At 41.9% G+C, this 19,931-nt stretch overlaps 1 protein-coding gene across 4 annotated transcripts in view; it reads left to right on the top strand.

The window, feature by feature from the left end:
- The window catches only part of raph1 (Ras association (RalGDS/AF-6) and pleckstrin homology domains 1), a 192,080-nt gene that overhangs the window by 145,364 nt on the left and 26,785 nt on the right, over positions 1 to 19,931 (top strand). For all 4 annotated transcript variants that reach the window (XM_033024486.1, XM_033024485.1, XM_033024484.1 and 1 more), the window contains 4 exons: positions 2,505 to 2,626; positions 5,406 to 5,471; positions 9,887 to 10,030; positions 15,123 to 15,233. In XM_033024486.1, coding sequence (XP_032880377.1) covers positions 2,505 to 2,626; positions 5,406 to 5,471; positions 9,887 to 10,030; positions 15,123 to 15,233 — 443 coding nt within the window. The remainder of the gene's footprint in view (positions 1 to 2,504; positions 2,627 to 5,405; positions 5,472 to 9,886; positions 10,031 to 15,122; positions 15,234 to 19,931) is intronic.

The following is a 19,931-nucleotide window of genomic DNA, read 5'->3' as shown; positions in this document are numbered from 1 at the left end:
GTCACACAGGACATCTCCTTTTGTTATATATTCTTGTGTGCTGGAAATTAACTTTTTGTTTCTGGGTAGGTGCCATTTGAAAATATTTTCCTTGTACAGGTACTCCAGACCTATCAAATACAACAATATCAGATGCGCTGTAGCTACTTTTCTTTTACACTGTTAGCATTCATCCTTATCACCTATCTACCAGTGCAGCAAGAATAATTCTTATTCAAATATATTTACTGTCATTCATTCAGTGAAATCTTTCTTCCTACTATCACCAATGCCAAAACTGTCAAATACCCAAACTAGAAATGCCCCTTTCAAACACAACACGCTGCAGTAAATTTCTTGATTATGGGGGAAATTGAAATTTTCAATAGTGCAAGGTGATTTTACTCAAATTGGAATAACAGGATGTAAGAATTCTATATCACCTCCATTATTTATTATTGAAATCTCAGTTATAGCACAGTGTGTGCATGCTGTTTTGTTTAATACCAAAAGTCTAGTACATAGAGAGTTGCAATGTTTCAGATCTCAGAAGGGCTGCCTAAATATATTCTCATTTAAATTATTGTAACTGCATGACTTTGAAAACACATCTAATTGACATTTTAATGAAATCTCAGTCTAAATCTGTGCTTTTTGGAATTCTTAGTATCACCAAAGGTCAGAACAATACAGCTTGCCTGTTATCAAACCAATATGAGCATTCAACCAGTGTGCTCTTCTTAAGCGGTTGAATGAACTATTTTTGACAATTACTTATCATAGAAAAGGACATGTTAAAGACTATTGCTTACTTCAAATCATAAGCATATTCACAACACTGCTACACAATGTTGCATGGTTATAAATGGTTATAAAGGGAGTTGCATGGGTACATTCCTGAATACAAGCTACCCAGATAATTGATTGGATGTGCCCAGCAAAAGTATGACTAAGAAAATTTCCAATGCAGATCAGTGTTATTGGAGGATTACAAATTGTTCTCATGATTCAGGAGACAATTAAAGATCTGTAATCAGTTTCTTGGAGTGACAAGTTGTTTTTACTCAAAGTTAAGATGCTATGCACTGTTACATTATAGATTAAGATAGTTCTGCCTTTGTACATTTTTAAACAAGTTGTAGGTTTCCCCTCTGCTCTCAACATTAAAAAAAAATCCAGGTTGGATGTGTGGGTTTCCACAGTATGCGTGACCTCCCAATTGTAACTATAAAGTAACAAGGGAAATTACAAATTAAAATATTAATTTTGCAATAGAATTGTAATAAAGCAGGTTAATGTTTACAACCCATTGGGATTGTTTTATTGAAAGGCTATATAATTATATTGACTTAGTTCTGTCTGTTAGACATTTTCTAATTGGTCAGTAGTTTCCTCAGTTGTATACTTCCACTTCCCAATAAGCTAAGGCCAAAGAGAGATAATACAGCTAATTAAAAATAATTCGTTGACTCTGGCTCTGGCAATAAAGAGCAATCACAATTAGAAACTATGTATAAAATGGATGGCATCTTTGTGGCAATGGAATTCATGCAATAATTCATTGAAGCAAAATAGTCTCAATGTGTACCACAAATGCAGCGTTAAGGGAAAAGCTTACAATAAAACAGATTAACAATTTGTGCTTGAATGTTCCATGGTGCTTCACTCAATCTTCAGACAGTTCTCGAAAGTTCATGTGAGGGAAATAATGGAAAACTTAGTTACAACATTTCGACCACAATTGCTACATCCAATATTGTACAAGTAGATATTGGGCAATATAAGCCTACTGCTGAATGTAGGGTTGCTTAGATCACTTGTGGGCAATGACCATCTTTGCCCAATACTTCAATGATAATCCCAATAGCCATGATAAAATATTCTTGTTTATACATTGACCTATTAGATGAATTTCTGATATTCAGTACCAAGCTGGTAAAATAAATCCAATGCCACATATATCACTAGGTATTTTAAAAATGGAGATTGATAGGTTCTTGATTAGTAAAGGCATCAAAGGTTACAGGGAAAGGGAAGGAGAATTGGTTGAGAGGGAAAAGCAAATCGGCCAAATGACCTAATTCTGCTCCAATGTCTTATGGTCAGATTACTATAAACTCCAGGGTCAGATTACTATAAATATCTCATGAGGGGGGGGGATAGCAAATTAAAACACAATTTACTGATTGTGAGATACTTGATCCATCTGCTGCAGTTAAAATGTTGTAAACTGAAAAATGTGTCTACAGGGTTGACGTACTGAATGTGAAGGGCGAGATATTGACTTTGACCTGGGCCAGGGTTTACTTTGGGCTGGGTCAGTGATGGTTGATTTACATTAAGCCATTGCAATGCAGCTTTTCCAGATAATTAATGAAAGATGCAGAAATAAAATTGGTTCCAGTGTATGGACAAACCTTCATGTGATGTGACACAACATGGCCCATGAAATGGAGAATAAGATGTGGGTTGTGCATTCTCCAGGTCTCCACATGTTATAAAACCTATGTTTTTTACCATTACAGAAAGAATCTTTGAAGATCATGAAAATCTGGTGGAAAACTTGCTGAACTGGACTCGGGACAGTCAGAATAAGCTCATGTTTACTGAACGCATTGAGAAGTACGCTCTTTTTAAAAATCCACAGGTATGTAAAGCTTGCAAGGAAAATGTTCCGTGGCAGATCTGCTTCTTTACTTTGTTCAAAGATCAAACTGCTGAAGGAATCCAGAAGGCTAGATTGTATCTGTGGAGGGAAATGGATGGTCCACATTTCGGGTAAAGTCCCTTCACCTGGACTGGTGGAGTAGAGGGGAAGTTCCCAGTGTAAAGTGATGGGGTGGGGTGGGGCAAGATCTGGCAAGTGACGAGTGAATCCCAGTGAGGGGGGGGGAGAGGATTGGCAGACGGAGTCAGGAGTGGGAGGGAATTGAGGGGGTGGAAAGGCTGGACAAAGCAAGAGAGGCTTGACAGGGCAACAAAGGATTACACATGACGGAATTTGATTTGATATAATTTAATTGCCACACAACCAAGGTCGGTGGAATTTGGGTTGCCAGCAGCGGTACAGTAATAAAGAACACAACCACAATAAAAATTTTACACAAACATCCACCACAGCATTCATCACTGTGGTGGAAGGCACAGAGCTTGGCCAGTCCTCCTCCATTTTCCCCCGTGGTCGGGACCACCACCCTCCACAGCCGTTGCTGCGGGCGTCCAGATGGTAAGGGACAAAGTCAAAGTCAAGGTGAGTCCAGGATCGGCTCTTCCCAACCAGAGACCGCGGCTTCAGGCTGGTGTAGGCCGCAGGCCGGCAGTCAAAGTTTTAAAGTACCTGCCGTGCCGCAGCCGGAAGCACCGCAGTCTGCAGGGCCGGCGGTCGAAGCTCCCCTCCAGGGGAGATGGTAAGTCCATGCCGCACCCGCGGTAGAAGACGGCCGCGGGCCGGCGGTGGAAGCTTCTTCTTCCCCCCGGGTCCTCCACGAGGGATCCCGGGCTGTAGACGCCGCACCAGCTGGAGTACTGCAGACTACGGCTTCAGGCTGCCGGCTGCCGCGGGCCAGCGTAACGGAGCGCTCCCCTCCAGCGAGGTCTCACCCGCTCCGCGCCGAGAGTTCACGCTGCGCCCGCCGCTGAAGCTCCGGGCGCGTCTCCGGGAAAGTCCGCGCCGATCCTTGCTGTTAGGCCACGGGGGAGGCGACCTGAAAAAATCGCCTCTCCATGGAAGAGGCGGCCGAAACGGTTTCCCCCTTACCCCCCCACACCACCCCCCACACATAACACACAAAGAAACATTAAAAACAGACTTTTAAACATACTAAAAAAATAAAAAAAGTTGGGAAAAAACGGACACGCTGCCGACAGGCTGCTGCCGGTGCAGCGCCCCCTGTCTATTGGTTTGGCTTGCATCGGCTTCACTGCCCAGAATCTCATCAAGCTGATAAGAAAAGCAGAGTTGAACCAAATAAGGGAAGGATGGTTGGCAAATGGCAACAGGGGGGGGGAGGGGATAGAGCAGCCAATAGGGGGAATATGTGGGTGATGGGCACGTGGGGTGGGAAGGGATGAAACTGGGTGAAAGGTTCTTACCGTGGTCCGCAACCATATATTCTACAATGCCATCAAACTATTTAAATTAATTTCAGACTGCTTTCTATTAGATTTAATGTAAAGCTATTACTGAGTAATTGAATGTAGAGATATCAGTTTAGATGACATTTATAAAACTACAAGGGTTTTGCTTTTTCTTTTTATGTTCTATTGCCCAAATGTTCTGACCACATGCCACCACTGATGTGGAGACTTGCCCACGGGAAAGCTCCAGTTTCAGTGCTGCTATGTACCGAAGGCCAGCTGTGTCATATTCTGTCATCTGTCCCTGAACTCCCTGTCCAGGAAGACTTCCTGCCCTATGGAGATCTTTCATATGCTTTCACCCTCATCTCCGAATCCCCTCTAATTGTCAACTGGTCTAAATTTTGGATGCATTTTATTCTTCCTTGTGTTTATGGAATTGAGTATTTCAGCTGAATGAACAAATTGAATATACGATCTGGACCAATGACTTCAAAATTGCCTTCACGAGCCCTGCAAAATTTCTTTACCTCGTACAGCTTGTATTCAGGTGAGGCACACAGCAAAGGCTGTGAAATGGATTGAAGTGCACAGCTTCAGTTAATATTAAAACCGGAGACTTGTTGCTTCCTCGTGTAATCGACTTGCTATGATGGCATGAGGCTTAAATCTTTGAAGATTTAACAGCCCTCCCAAACAGACGTGCATTTCCAGATCTTCTGCTCTTTGCCTCTCTGGGTTATCTCCCCTCTTAACTTCCAAATACCAGGCATTTGTGGGTCTTTTCTTGGTTATCACTGAGCCTGCATTGCACATAATCTAAATTTCATCCTTATTGATTTGATTTGCATATATTTTAGTGATGAATGTTAAAGTTCTGATTATTTAGCAGTGCGGGAACAACATTAGGAATTCTTTCAAAATCTGCAAGAAAGAAATATATACACTAATAGGGCAGCTTGCATCGGCTTCACTGCCCAGAATCTCATCAATTACTGTTTGATACCCTAACTCTGCACAAATACAATCAGACAAAGGTAATTAGACAATCCCCTCTCTAAGTGCATCACTAACTTGTATTCTTCTGTGCATCCCTATCCTGATGTTCCAGAATGCAGAGTAGTGGATGCAGGCTAGCTGTGGTATCACTGTCTTTCCCAGACAAAATTTGGAAACCAGTTGAACATTGTGGTCTTGCTTGGTGCAAACCAACTTGGTCAACTGTTCTTGGAGCATGGGACTGCACTGAGTACAGCAGCAGGTAACGGGTCGCACTGCATTGATGAACTGCATTGCAGAAACATTTCGAGCATGTCTTTAACTGCTTTAATGAGTTTTATTTATTACAGAATTATCTACTTGGGAAGAGGGAGAACTCTGAAATGGCAGACAGAAATAAAGAAGCATTGCTTGAGGTGAGTCAGCAGTATAAGTTATGAATTCTTGAAATAATTGAAGTTCATTTTGTATCTGACTATTAGGGTGACCCTTTTCATTCTCAGCATAATGATTGGCACAATAAATGAAAGAGAAGCTGAAATGAAAACACAAGTATTGCCAATCTGTAACAAAATTAATGCTGAATAGAGACTTGTTTATGTGATGGAATGAACAATTTATCAGAACCAAAAGGAGAAAATTCAGAAAGAAAGCAATTGGATTTCACAACAGTTTAATAAATTTGAGCTATTGAACCTCGCAGTCAGGCAGTTTCTATGGAGCATGTCCAGCCAATTATCTTTCATCAGACCCAGAAAAATTAATGATTAAAGGGGAAATGATAACAAAATAGGATCTTTGCGGTCAGCAGTAGAAGGCAGTAAATGATAGATGGGATGGTAGTACATCGTGAAAGAAGATGATAATGGGAATGGGTAATAAATTTTAAAAAAATCATTGTAGAGGAGCAATAACTGGATAATTATCTGAAACTGCAAAACAAAATCACCAGAACTCCAAGGATACTTTCCCGTTGAAACAAATGTTGTTTTTTGTCCTACCTTTAGAATGTTGTGTTCACTGCTTTTTGGAGTACCTCCTGACCCTGGCCTTCCAGTCATGTGTCATTTATATATTTTTTTATCACACTTCTATTCTGGTCTCTGTCTTTGGACTCCTACACTGATCCAGAAAAACTCAGCACGAGTTTAAAGAACAGCATCTAGTTCTTCAACAAGGCACATTCCAACCTTCCGGACTCAACATAAATTAAATGATTGGTGAATAGTGCTAGCATATTCTGATTTTATTTCAGAATTATAATAATTACAGTATTTCACTAATTTGATAATTCTCTCTTATTTATAATTCATGTGGGCTAATCTGTTATTTACTTATTTCTTTTTCGCCGCCTTTTGCCTTGTGCATTCATCCCTTTTACCTTCAAATCTCTCCTAACCACATTACACATCTTCCCTTTTGTTTTCTCCTGTTCCTCTCTTTACCAGTATCATAAAACATTTTCATCTCAAACTGATGAATGGTCAATTTGGTACATTAATTCTTGTTTCAAATTTGCTGAGAGATTTTCGCCAAAAGCCGCACAACTTTCCCTTTATAACTTTTTTAATCAGTTGTAGAAAAAAGTGGAATATTCACCATTAACACCAGATTTACATAAAATTCAGTATCATAAGAGAAAAACTATCCGCTTGGGAAACTGGCCAAATTGAACCCAATAGCAGCATTGAAAGGCCAATTCAAATTGAGCATTTTATACTTTAGCTTTAGAATAGTTCTTCAACATCGCGCTCAGCTGTTCCCATGCTAGGTAGTGAATAACCCTTAAGTGTTGGACAAGTACATTTAGGCACGATTATCAATCACTGTACCATCGAAGCCCAAGTTGACCCATTTTCAAAATTTCACAGAATTGCCATAATCAAGGCTATGGTGAAAATCGAGTGCTAGCTTTGCTGATTAAAGTTGGTACATCCATGATGTATGTCATTTTCTTTTTAATTACTGACGCTCTCCATATTTTAAAAAAATGTCTGCTTTCAGTTGAGAACATTTTAATATATACCATTATAGGATAATATTTCAGGAAGTGATTCCTGGACTTTTTAACCATACAGATGGTTTGGATTGCCATAGTTGAACTTGAAGGTTTCTGAATCTTAATAATAATAATAATAATAATAATAATAATAATAATAATATCTTTTATTGTCATTGCCCATCAGTGCAACGAGATTTAGTATGCAGCTTCCAACCGATGTAAAAGAAAAGTAAAATAAATAAATAAGCTGTGTGACGTGACCATCCGAGGGAAACAGTCCAGGGGGGGTGGGGGGCACTCAGCAGGGCCGGTTCAGAGCCGCTATAGCTCTGGAATAAAGCTGTTTCTGAGTCTGGAGGTTCGGGCGTAGAAGGCCTTGTAACGTCTGCCGGAGGGAAGTAGTTCGAACAGTCCGTTACAAGGGTGTGAGGAGTCTTTATGGATGCTGACGGCCTTCCTGAGGCACTGTGTGTGGTAGATGCCCTCCAAGGCTGGTAAATGTTCAGTGTAAGGATTGGTTTCTGAAATTTGAAAGCACCTAGGTATGCATGCTTCAAAGTGCAATTTGCCATGAATTCACTATGTCTTAATGCTAAGATCAAAAATTTTGCTGAATTGTTAAAATATAAATTTGAATGTTGAATATATTTTTGTAATAGGAACCTGTTTAAGATAACTCACCTATGCTTTGTAAAGGGACTTTTATTTTCTCCAGCTTCAGATAGAAAAACTACCACAGCAAGATTTTGTCTTCCCTTCTACAATATAATACAATACAATACAATTTATTTGTCATTTGGACCCCTTGAGGTCCAAACGAAATGACGTTCTTCTCATCTACTGGTGTTTCGGACAAAGATGTTCATTCAAATACAGCAACCATGCCAGGGCATTCATTCTCTACAAATTTAAGAAAATAATTAAGTGGTCAATAGTTCACCAGTTTATTCTGTCTGGGTCTAAATTGGGAATGAGTATTCCCCAAATCCAACTGCCTGTTAAGAATATTGACATGTGCCACATTCACCAGTGAAAACTAACTGGTGTTGAAATTCCACCCAGCATTTTGGGTTCATCCACTTTTGATGCTGTCAATTGACACTAACAGATGTTATTGGTAAAAATGAACTGAAGTGTGTGTTGACACATGAATTGCTTGTCATTCCTTCCCATACTTTACACAGCACCTTTTCCTGTGTCCAATGCATGCATTATATTCGAATGACCTACAGTATTAATACAGAGACATTCTTCTCTTGTGTATGTGATGTGCCTTCCCGAGCCCCCATAAGCCCTGATGGTATTACTGTCACAGTCACAGAGGCCGACGTCAGAAGATCCTTCAGGGGGGTGAACCCTCAGAAAGCACCTGGACCTGATGGTATACCCGGTCGAGTTCTCAAAATCTGCGCAGCCCAACTGGCTGGCATTTTCAACCTCTCACTGCTGAGATCTGAGGTTCCCACCTGCTTTAAAAGGGCATCAATAATACGGGTGCCCAAGAAGACTAAGGTGACGTGCCTCATAGACTATCGACCAGTGGCACTAATGTTCGTGGTGCTTTGAGAGGTTGGTTTTGGGACATATCAACTCCTCCCTCAATAAGAACCTCGACCCACTACAGTTCGCCTACCGTCACAATAAGTCCACGGAGGATGCGATCTCACTGGCACTCTACTCCGCACTGGACCACTTAGACAATAAAAACACTTACGTTATTTGTATAAGAGTTCCCTATCCATAGTGAACAGCTACTTGAGCCAAAATTTTCCAAAAATGTTGGCAACACTAAGCATCAGTTAAAGAATGAGTTTTGTTCCTTGATTTAATGTTTCAGGTCAAAAGGTCTTTGTTTCTTATTCCACAATGCTGCCTGGTCTGATGAGTGTTTCCAGCATTTTCCGATTTTATTTGAGACTCGCAAAGTTAACATGCAACAAAAGCTTTTCACTGTACCTCGATACACGTGGCAATAAAACTAAACTCAAACTCAAACTCCCAGTTGGAGAAAATAATTACATTCTCAGAAAAAAACAAAATTAGATTTTTGTTTTTACATTGATAAGAAGAAATGTATTCTTCCTTACTGAATCTTCTTCTTATCGAGTCCACACACAAGATTAGAACTGAGCTGAACACACTTCTCGGCATCTGCATACAATGGTGTCTGTCTTGCGCTTCTTGTGCATGGTGGTGGAAAGATTGATGAAAACAGGGCCGTGACGTGAACGCTCTTTCCTTGACTTAATGTCTCTCTTTAAATCAAGCAACTAAACATATTCTGAGTTTTGCAGGGGTTCATGCAATGAAACATTTGCAAGCTCACAAAATTTCAAGAATAGAAAACCTGGATGTAAATTAATTGAATATCTTTTCATTAGATCACTGGGTCTAATAATATGAACCAGCAAAAAACTATTTCAAGGAAAATGTGAGGTATTGAATTGTCAACCGCTCCAGCAGCTTTTCAGCTCACTTGACCAACTGGGAGCACATTCTAAGGAAACAAGGAACAAGGACAAAACTAATAGGCCAGGAAATTTAAAATTTTTGAGCACATTTGAATAGCTTCAAACATATTCTGAATGAGCTTTGCTCTATATGCAAGGGGTTGCAAGATGTGTCCTCTGAAGAGGTGTAATATTCTATACTCTTCGCCCAATTTCTTAATTTGTCTCCATTTTGAAAAGTTGTGACTCTTATGGAATATGTTTATAACTGCATGCTGAATCTAGATGCTTACAGCAGCTCTGGCCAATTAACTCACTGTCCTAGCATCCTAATCTTTGAGGTGCATGAATTAGTTGCTTTGATTTTGTTTTATTACAGGAATTTTTCTTTGGAAGTTCTGTGACTGTTCCAGAAATTGAGGGTTTGCTGTGGCTGAAGGAAGATGGCAAGAAATCATGGAAGAAGCGCTATTTCCTGCTCAGAGCTTCTGGAATCTATTATGTCCCTAAAGGAAAGACAAAGGTATGGTCTTTTCAGAGGACCTTTTTTAAATGATTTAATGGTGTCGCAGCTGAAGTACATCTTCAACAGATCAACAGAAGAATTAATTGCTTCTGGAAAACACTGCAATAACCAGTCACACCTTGGGTTCCGTTTTTGTGATATTCTTCACTCTTGCCGACATTGTTGCCTCTCTCTGTGATTGTTTGGAACGATTTTTAATCCAAGCAGGGACCTGCATGTAGTAACTACATAAGCTTTTTCAGGAAAGGTGATATGGAGGCAAGAGGGGCTCATCTAATCTGAAGAAGATTATCATTTTAGCATTCATGGATATTCTGAAATACATAATAAATTCATAAGACATAAGAACGGAATTGAGCCATTCGGCCCATCGAATCTACTCCACCATTCAATCATGGCTGATCTATCTTTCTCTCTCAACCCCATTCTTCTGCCTTCTCCCTGTAACCTCTCACACCCTTACTAATCAAGAACCTATCAATCTCTGCTTTAAAAATACCTAAAGATGATCTCCACAGACGCCTGTGGCAATGAATTCCACAGACTCGCCACCGTCTGGCTAAAGAAATTCCTACTCAATTCTTTTCGAAAGGTACGTCCTTTTATTCTGAGACTGTGCTCTCTGGTCCTAGTATCTCCCACAGGATGAAACATTCCCCCCTCATCCTACTGAACTCCAGTGAGTATAGGCCCAGCGCTGTCAAATACCCATCATACGTTAACCCAATCATACCTGGGATCATTCATCGAAACAATCCTCCAGCACCTTGTTTTTTCTTCAGAATTCCAGCATTTTAATTTCCTTGTGCCTTCAACATCAGATTGCTCTGAAGCCCCACTATATTGTTTAATCGCTTTCGTCATAATAACACTTTGAATTGGTGGTCACTCATCGACAGACAGAAAAGGGAAGTACAGATACTAAAAAAACAGGGAACAGTATAGCTAGAGGGTTATAGACCATTATTTGCATTGGTAGCATGAGTTCTAAAGTCCGAGTTGTTTGCCCAGAGCCAGGGCTAGGGAATCTGTTCAGAACTGAAGAGGAAGAGAAATGAGAAAGGAAAAATGCAATTATAATTGTCCAGATGAGAACCAGTGACATAGGTAGGACAAGGAAGGCAGTTCTGCAGAAATAATATAAGTAACCAGGGTGCAAATTAAAAAGCAGAACCACAATGATAATCTCTGGATTAGATCATGGTATTAAAATATAATGACTGATCTCCACTGGATGAGCTCAATACCTTGTATGGTCATCTGCTTCAAGGAAACCTGCATCATTCTCGTCCCCAAGAAATATCAAGTGACCTGGTTCAATGATTACTGCCTGGTAGCTCTAACATCGACTATAATAAAGTACTTTAAAAGATTTGTGATGGCCCACATCTGTGTCAGCCTTCCTGACAATTTAGATCCCATGCAATTTGCATGCAAGAAAAAAAGATTTATGGAGAATGTTTTGTCTCTTGTGCAATATAGAGCTCTGGATCACCTTGACAATAAGAACATCTGTATCAGGATGTTATTCATTGACTACAGTTTGACCTTCAAAACCATAAGACCAAATAAATTCATCTTTAAAGTTTTGGACCTCAGCCTTGAGGCCTCCATCTATAAATGGCTTCTGACTTTCTGACCTCAGTTGTTCAAAAATTGTCATAACATTTCCTCCAAACTGACCCTCAACACTGGTGCTTCTCCGGGTTGTGTGCTCATCCCCTTGCTCTACTCCCTGTATACCCAGGTCTGTGCTGCTGAATGCAATGCCAAATCAACCTTTACGTTCGCTGATGATACTACAGCTGTTGGCTGGATTAGTGAGATTGGTGTCAGGACAACCACCTAGCCCTTAACGTCAACAATACAATAGAGTTGGTTGTTGACACAAGGAGTGAGAGTCAACTGAGTCAAGTGTTCTATGAACTGGATATGAACTGAAATGAATTACTTGCTGCAGCTTTACAGGCAACAACAAAAATAAAAATATGATAAATTATTAGTTATTCTAAGTAAACTAAACCATGATAACATAGAGCAACTATAGTAATTGCAAGTCTGTTGTAGTTTTGTGCTGAAAGCAACCCTGTCGTTGTCAATGGAGCTGCTGTACAGGTGGTCAATAGCTATCCATATCACCAGTAATCTCACCAGTAATCTCACGTTTGAGAAACTTCGGCTTGTCTGAGAGGATTTCCCGAACCTCAGACACCAAAGAAAGTATTCTGATGGGATGCATCTCAGGCTGGTATTACGACTGCTCTGCTTGTGACTGCCTGAACCTATATAAAGTGATGAACACAGCTCAGTCTATCAGAGGCTTGTCACTTCCATCCAGTACATATTCACAGTGCATAGCATCTGGAAGGCTGGATGTGTTGTCGAGGATACATTTCACCCTGACCATTCTTTTTTTTTCTAGCTTCCATCTTCCTGGAAAATCATAATCATGATCATACTTTATTAGCAAAGTATGTTTTGCAACATACGAGGAATTTGATTTGCCATGCAGTCATACCAATACAAAGCAACAAGACACACAAAATACATTTTAACATAAATATCCACCACAGTGACTCCTCCACATTCCTCACTGATTGAAGGCAGAAAAAAAGTTAAATCTCTTCCCTTCTTTGTTCTCGGGGGGTCTTGAGCCTTCCGTTGACGAGGCGATCATGGTTCCCGCAGTTGGCGGTCGAGCCCTCCACACCGGGCGGTCGGGGCTAGTCGAACCTCTTGCAGCTTTGGAGCTTCCCGACATCAGTCTCTACCTGAGGCTGCGAGCTCCTCGATGGTGAAATCCACAGGCTGCGGTTGGAGCGTCGATCCCAGGCAAGGGATCGCAGGCTCTGATGGTAAGTTCACGGCCCCGCGGCTCAAAGTCAGTCTTGAGCAAGGCCTCCAGGTCCATGATGTTAGGCCGCAGAGCGAACGGATATACGATCTGGAATACAATAGCATCTCCAGCAAAGTAAGAGATTGAAAAAAAGTTTCCCCCTCCCCCACCCCTCACATAAAACAAACCTGAGAACATTAACACAAAATTTTTGAAACACACTAAAAATAACAAAAAGACGAAAAGACATAGAAACATAGAAAATAGGAGGCCATTTGGCCCTTCGAGCCTGCACCGCCATTCATTGTGATCATCCACAATCAGTAACCCGTGCCTGCCTTCTCCCCATATCCCTTGATTCCGCTAGCCCCTAGAGCTCTATCTCTTTTAAATTAATCTCAGTTTTAAATGGCCTCCCTTTTATTCTTAGACTGTGTCCCCTGGTTCTGGGCTCCCCCATCATTGGGAACATTTTACCTGCATCTAGCTTGTGAAGTCCTTTTATAATTTTAAAAGTTTTATAAGACAGACAAACTGTTGACGAGACTGCCATTGCTGATAGCGCCACCCGGTGAAAATATAGAGATCTTGAAGGTTCAGATTTCCAGACTTAAGAACAGTTTCTTTACCAATGCTATCATACTTCTGACCCATTCACCTTTTTTACGACCCCTTCCTGGAGGTGCTGCCACATATTCTTTCTTTTAACTCTACCTCATTCGATTGTTCCATTATTGTACTTTAATATCTTTTTGCATTACTTTGGATTGCACTCCAATCTTGCATCTTTCTGCTATTTTGCACGTAAAAATTATTGTATGTATCATTAATGTATACTTACTCTGAACTTTATATGAACAAATAATTTAATTGCACCCTGGTATTAACAACTGAATAAAATTAGAGAATCGAATGTCTCTCTCAAAGATTGGCATGGGAGAAATTTATTTCAATTTACGAGGCACTGGCATTAGTACTGGAGAAATAAAGACATGCTCCTTTGGGATAGGCGTCACTTGAATTGTGGTTAGACTAATATCCTTGCAAATCAAATAACTGGGGGTGCAGATAAGATGTTAAACTAAATAGCGGCAATGGAATCTGGTCAGGGGATATGTAGAAACTTAACGAGAATGGTCAATTTACACAATGGACAACGGGATTTAGAGTCTGTCACAAGGAGATAACGCATAGAAACATAAGAATACAATGACAACACTGAATGGGCTTATCTGAATGTGCAGCAGCATTCATAGCCAGGAAATAAATGAATGGTACAAACATAAATGTGTTAAATGTGGTTGCAAAGTGGCTAAGGATGGGAATTAAATATTCCTGGATACTTAATTTCCAGAGGATCCAGGCAAAATGGCCAATGAGGTCAACAGCTCAAAATGTTATAGAATGGGATGTGTAGCCGGGATATGTAGATCAGAGAGTTGAGATGGTGTTTGTGGAGTTTTAGGTAGCCTTCAACATTATGCAATGCTAGAGATAATTAAATGCAATTAGAGCAAATAATATTGAGCCGATATATTGATGTGGATAGAGGACTCATTAACGGACAGTGAGCAGAGAGTAGCAATAAATTGGTCATTTTTGGTCTGACAGGTTGTGACCAATGAGATGCTACTGTCATCCTTTGTTGGGGCCCCTGCAGTTCACAATCTGTATCAATGATGTGCATGAGGGATCAAGCTCTCTACCTCTACCTCTACCTATATCTACCTCTGCCTGGAAAAAAATCTAATACTCTGCTTTGAGATAACTGAGGTGAGGCTTTAAAAAAAAAATTCTCAAGCAGTCACAACTCTTAAAACTATGTCTTTGAATATTTTTATGGGAGTTGGGTTCTTGATCAAGGTTGGTAAGTTACTGTGGGTAGAAAGGACATAGAGTTGAGGTTCTGATCACTTTAGCTTTAATTCCATGAAATGGCAGAATAGGGCCAAGCGGTCTACCCACCCTCCTAATTCATATGCTTCTATGGCTAAAAGACTTTTGAGAAATGACCAGCGAAGATGTAGCAGTTTTTTGAATGTTTGTTTGTTGATAAGATACTACACCAGTGACCTCCTGGTGTACAATTCAACAACAACTTAAGAGAAAGACCTTTCACTTAGTAATATGAAAGTTTGTTTTCCTGTTCCTCTTCATTTTCCTTGCCCAGACAAGTGTACCAATTTATCATTAGAAGTGGTTTCACTATATATTTGAGAATATTGAAGACACTGGTACAATTCTGTTTTCCAGACCTCTCGGGACTTGGCCTGTTTCATTCAGCTGGACCACATGAATGTGTACTATGGCCAGGATTATCGAAGCAAGTACAAGGCCCCGACAGACTACTGCTGTGCACTTAAAGTGAGATGTTGTGCTAAGTTTTAAATAATTTTAATTCTGCGAGGTAGGCCAGTCAGCTCTTTTTTTTTTTATTCGTCCAGTCAGTTAGGTAATGGTTATTTTGCACTTCAGCATCTGAGAATGAGAAAAGAAATGCTTCGGCTAAGATACAGTCTTACTCCACTTGTATTGTTATTTGGCCATTTAGAACATAAACATTGGTATTCCAACATTGACTTGGCAATCAATGAGAAAAAAAAATCACTAATTAAATGTCAATCTGAGCTTCATGGATTGGGACAGAATTGCTATCATATCACAGTTTTATTTCTACTTCCACTTGTTTAAATGAAACTTCAAACCACTTGGTCTAACAATCTTTTGTCCTTTCTTATCCAGCCTCCTTTATTCCATTACTTCAGACTGTCTCTGCCCTTACATCCGCCACAATTACATCCCTGCCCAGTTCGGCTGTAAATTGTATTTTAGCTTAAATAATAAATTCAACCCATGTTGGAAGCTACCAATGCAGAGTCCACAGCTCTGATTTGTGCTCTTTAGCGCAAAATTTGGCTAGGGTACCCGGAAGGGACGTCGAAGAATGAGAAGCTGAAGCGAAGCAGTGCAAGCCAAGATACCGAATGGAAACGATGCCGAAAAGCCAAATAACCGAAAGGGCGCGCTGCCTAAAAGCCAAATAACCAAAAGGGCATGACGCCGAAAAGATACGAACCTGAACGGACACCATGCCGAAAGGACAATACGCGGAATGGACATGACGTCGAAAAGCCGCCGATTGGACATAACGTCTCTGGGGACGGGATTTGTCCGAGACCTTGCCAGCGATTGGTCCAGCCCCCGTGTCCATCACATCACTAGCCGGGGGAGACGGGAGGGTGGGTTCCTTCGCCGCTTTTGGACTTTCCTGAATATAAAATATAACCCCGTGTGATAGGAACTTTTGGTTGATTTAACAAAATTTAACATAATCTGAATTGGTCCCATAGATATTTACACCAACAGTAACGCTGTAACAATTATATTTTGACTATCACAATACATACACGACCGTGCATCTTGAAGGCCAGTGGTCCTTTGGGCGTGAATCGAGAAACCAGATGTAAAAATATTACTTTTTTTACAGAATATCTTAGCTCCCTGAGTCGGTACAGTGACATGAAAGTACTGGTCGTTTTGCGCTCTGCGATTTCCTTCGGGCTGGAAAAGTTGGTCAGTTGTAGGGAAAACCTTTATCAAATGCATTGGGTGAAATTAAACAAATTTTGGAACCAGCTTTCGTCTGATCTAACCGACCGCATCAACTATATTCTGCTTTCCAATAAGAAATACACTCAGGGTGTTAGGGAAAATTGTAAAAAAAGATGCAGTATCAACAATGCCAACCATTTGCATGGGTTTGTAACTGAAGGTGCAGGGTAAAAAGGCAAGGAGATTGTGTTGAACTTCGTTAAAACATTGGTTTCATTAAGGCTTGGATATTGGGCACTGCACTGTACAGCGGGAAAGCACGGCAGAGAGCCCAGGCAAGATTTACTAGAACAGTGTAGGAAGGAACTGCAGATGCTGGTTTACACCGAAGGTAGATACAAATTGCTGGAGTTAAGGGCCTGTCCCACTTACACGACCATGGTTCGCAAATTACGCGACCTCGTGGTCGCTTGAGGCGTATGGGCACCGTATGGCCGCGCGGGGCCGGTCCCACTTTGATGCGCGGAGTTGTGCAGGGTTGGTCCCGACATCGCGCGGGGCTCCGAAAATCTGACTGTCCGAAATCTTTGCGCGCCAACGGCCTGTCGGCCCGCAGGCGCATTGTGGTCGTACGCATCATCTTGACGGCTTATGCTGCATCTTGATTGCGTACGCCTAGCACGTGGCGTTGCGCGATGACGTCACCGCCCGGCATGGCGTTGCGTGACGACGTCACCGTCCTACGCCGTGCAATGCCCAAATTCAGTCGGACTGCCTCCTGCCCAGCTGATTGGTAAGTATGACGCAAATGACGTCACTCGCGAACTTCGCGTGAACTCCGCTTCCGTTTGGTCGCGCCAAATGCATGCAATCGCATGCAAGTGGGTCAGGCCCTTAACTCAACGGGACAGGCAGCATCTCTGGAGAGAAGGAATGGGTGATGTTTCGGGTCGAGACCCTTCTTCAGACCGAAGAAGGGTCTCGACCCGAAACATCACCCATTCCTTCTCTCTGGGGATGCTGCCTGTCCCGGCTGAGTTACTCCAGCATTTTGTGTCTATTTCTTAGAACAGCCCTGTGACCTGGAACTTTGGTTGCAATGCTGGAGAATGTCTTTTAGGAGGAGCGAAGGCTGAGAGGAGATTTGGTTCAAAATCATCGCGGGCAGAGGGATTAAGATGGAACGGGTTGCACCGGAGTTTGGGCTGTTTGTTTGATATAATGTTTTGATTTCACAGTATTTTTCTTTTCACTGTCCTGTACAATTTATGTATAATTTATGTTTTCGTGTGTTGTCTATGTGTGCCTGCGATGCTGCTGAAAGCAAGTTTTTCGTTGTTCCTGTACCTCAATACACTTGCGCATCCAAAAATAAACTAGACTTGAGAACTGGAGACCATAGACTTTAAGTGGCTGTCAAAAGAACCAGGGATGTCGCGAAGAAAAAAACTTAATGAGTAACTAGGATCTGAATCCAAAGCCTGACGAGGTAGAAGGAGCTTTAATCGTGTTTTTTATATGCGATTGGTTAAGCATCTGAACTGAAACAGGTTACGGGAGATACATAAACAATGGCAGTAAATCGACAACTCTTACAGAAAGCATATGGACAGCAGACAGTCCACCTCTCCCAACAAAAACCTTCCGAGTGTTTCCTAACCAGAAGTCTTGGATGAACCATGAGATCCGCACTCTTTTGAAGTCCAGATCCCGGGCATTCAGGTCTGGAGATGCAGAGGTTTACAATAAGTTCAGATACGACCTTGGTAAGGCCATCAAAAAGGCCCAAAGGGACTTCTGCTCCAAGCTGGAGGATGAGACGGATGTTCGGCAACTGTGGCAGGGCTTGAATGCCATCACCTCCTACAAGGCGAAATCAGGAGGCAGCTCAATTGTCAGCGAAGCATCACTCCCTGATGAGCTCAATGCGTTTTACGCACGCTTTGATAGGGAGAACACTGATGTGCCTTCCCGAGCCCCCATTCGCCGTGATGGTATTTCAGTCACAGTCACAGAGGCCGACGTCAGAAGATCCTTCAGGGGGATGAACCCTCGAAAAGCGCCTGGACCTGATGGTATACCTGGCCGTGTTCTTAAAAACCTGTGTGGACCAACTGGCTGGAGTTTTTCCGGACATTTTCAACCTCTCACTTCTGAGGTCTGAGGTTCCCACCTGCTTTAAAAGGGCATCAATTATACCAGTGCCCAAGAAGAGTAAGGTGACGTGCCTCAATGACTGTCGACCAGTGGCACTAATGTCTGTGGTGATGAAGTGCTTTGAGAGGTTGATCATGGCGCATATCAACTCCTACCTCGACAAGAACCTGGACCCACTGCAGTTCGCTTACCACCACAGCAGATCAATGGTGGATGCGATCTCACTGGCTCTCCACTCCGCTCTGGACCACTTGGACAACAGAAACTTATATGTCAGGCTGTTATTCATTGACTACAGCTCTGCGTTTAACACCATCATCCCCTCCAAGCTGATTACCAAGCTCTCAGATCTGGGTCTCTGCGCATCCCTCTGCATTTGGATCCTCGACTTCCTCATCCACAGACCACAGTCTGTCCGTTTTGGTGGAAATGTGCCATCCTCAATAACAAGCAGCACGGGAGCACCTCAAGGCTGCGTGCTGAACCCCCTGCTGTACTCACTCTATACTCATGACTGTGTAGCTGGACATAATGCGAACTCTATCATCAAGTTCGCAGACAACACCACTGTTGTGGGACGAATCATTGATGGTGACGAGTCAGAGTATAGAAGTGAGATCGACCGATTGACCAAATGGTGCCAGCATAATAACCTGGCTCTCAACACCAGCAAAACCAAGGAACTGATTGTGGACTTTGGAAGGGGTAGGATAGGGATCCACAATCCCGTTTATATCAACGGGACGATGGTGGAAAGGGTCAAGAACTTCAAATTCCTGGGTGTGCATATTTTCGAAGATCTTTCCTGGTTCCAGCACACTGATGCAATTATAAAGAAAGCACATCAGCGCTTCTACTTCCTGAGAAGATTACGGAGAGTCGGTATGTCAAAGAGGAGTCTCTCGAACTTCTACAGGTGCACAGTGGAGAGCATACTGACTGGTCGCATCGTGGCTTGGTTGGGCAACTTGAGCGTCCAGGAGCAGAAAAGAATGCAGAAAGTTGTGACCACTGCCCAGTCCATCATCAGCTCTGACCTTCCCACCATCGAAGGGATCTATCGCTGTCACTGCCTCAAAAAGGGTACCAACATCATCAAGGGCCCACACCATCCTGGCCACACACTCATCTCTCTGCTGCCATCAGGTAGAAGGTACAGGAGCCTGAAATCTGGTACATCCAGGTTCAGGAACAGCTTCTTCCGCAAAGCCATCCGGCTATTAAACTCGCCATCAAACAAACTCTGAACTCCCCACCGTCGTATTTATGCTTACAATACTCTGTTGTGCTGCAGCAAGCAAGAATTTCATTGTCCTATCTGGGACACATGACAATAAACTCTCTTGACTTGAC

The sequence above is a fragment of the Amblyraja radiata genome, chromosome 7 (genome assembly GCF_010909765.2).
Source record: "Amblyraja radiata isolate CabotCenter1 chromosome 7, sAmbRad1.1.pri, whole genome shotgun sequence".
Taxonomy (NCBI): domain Eukaryota; kingdom Metazoa; phylum Chordata; class Chondrichthyes; order Rajiformes; family Rajidae; genus Amblyraja; species Amblyraja radiata.
The sequence above is the reverse complement of the archived record's forward strand: the minus strand, read 5'-3'. Positions and strand labels throughout refer to the sequence as shown.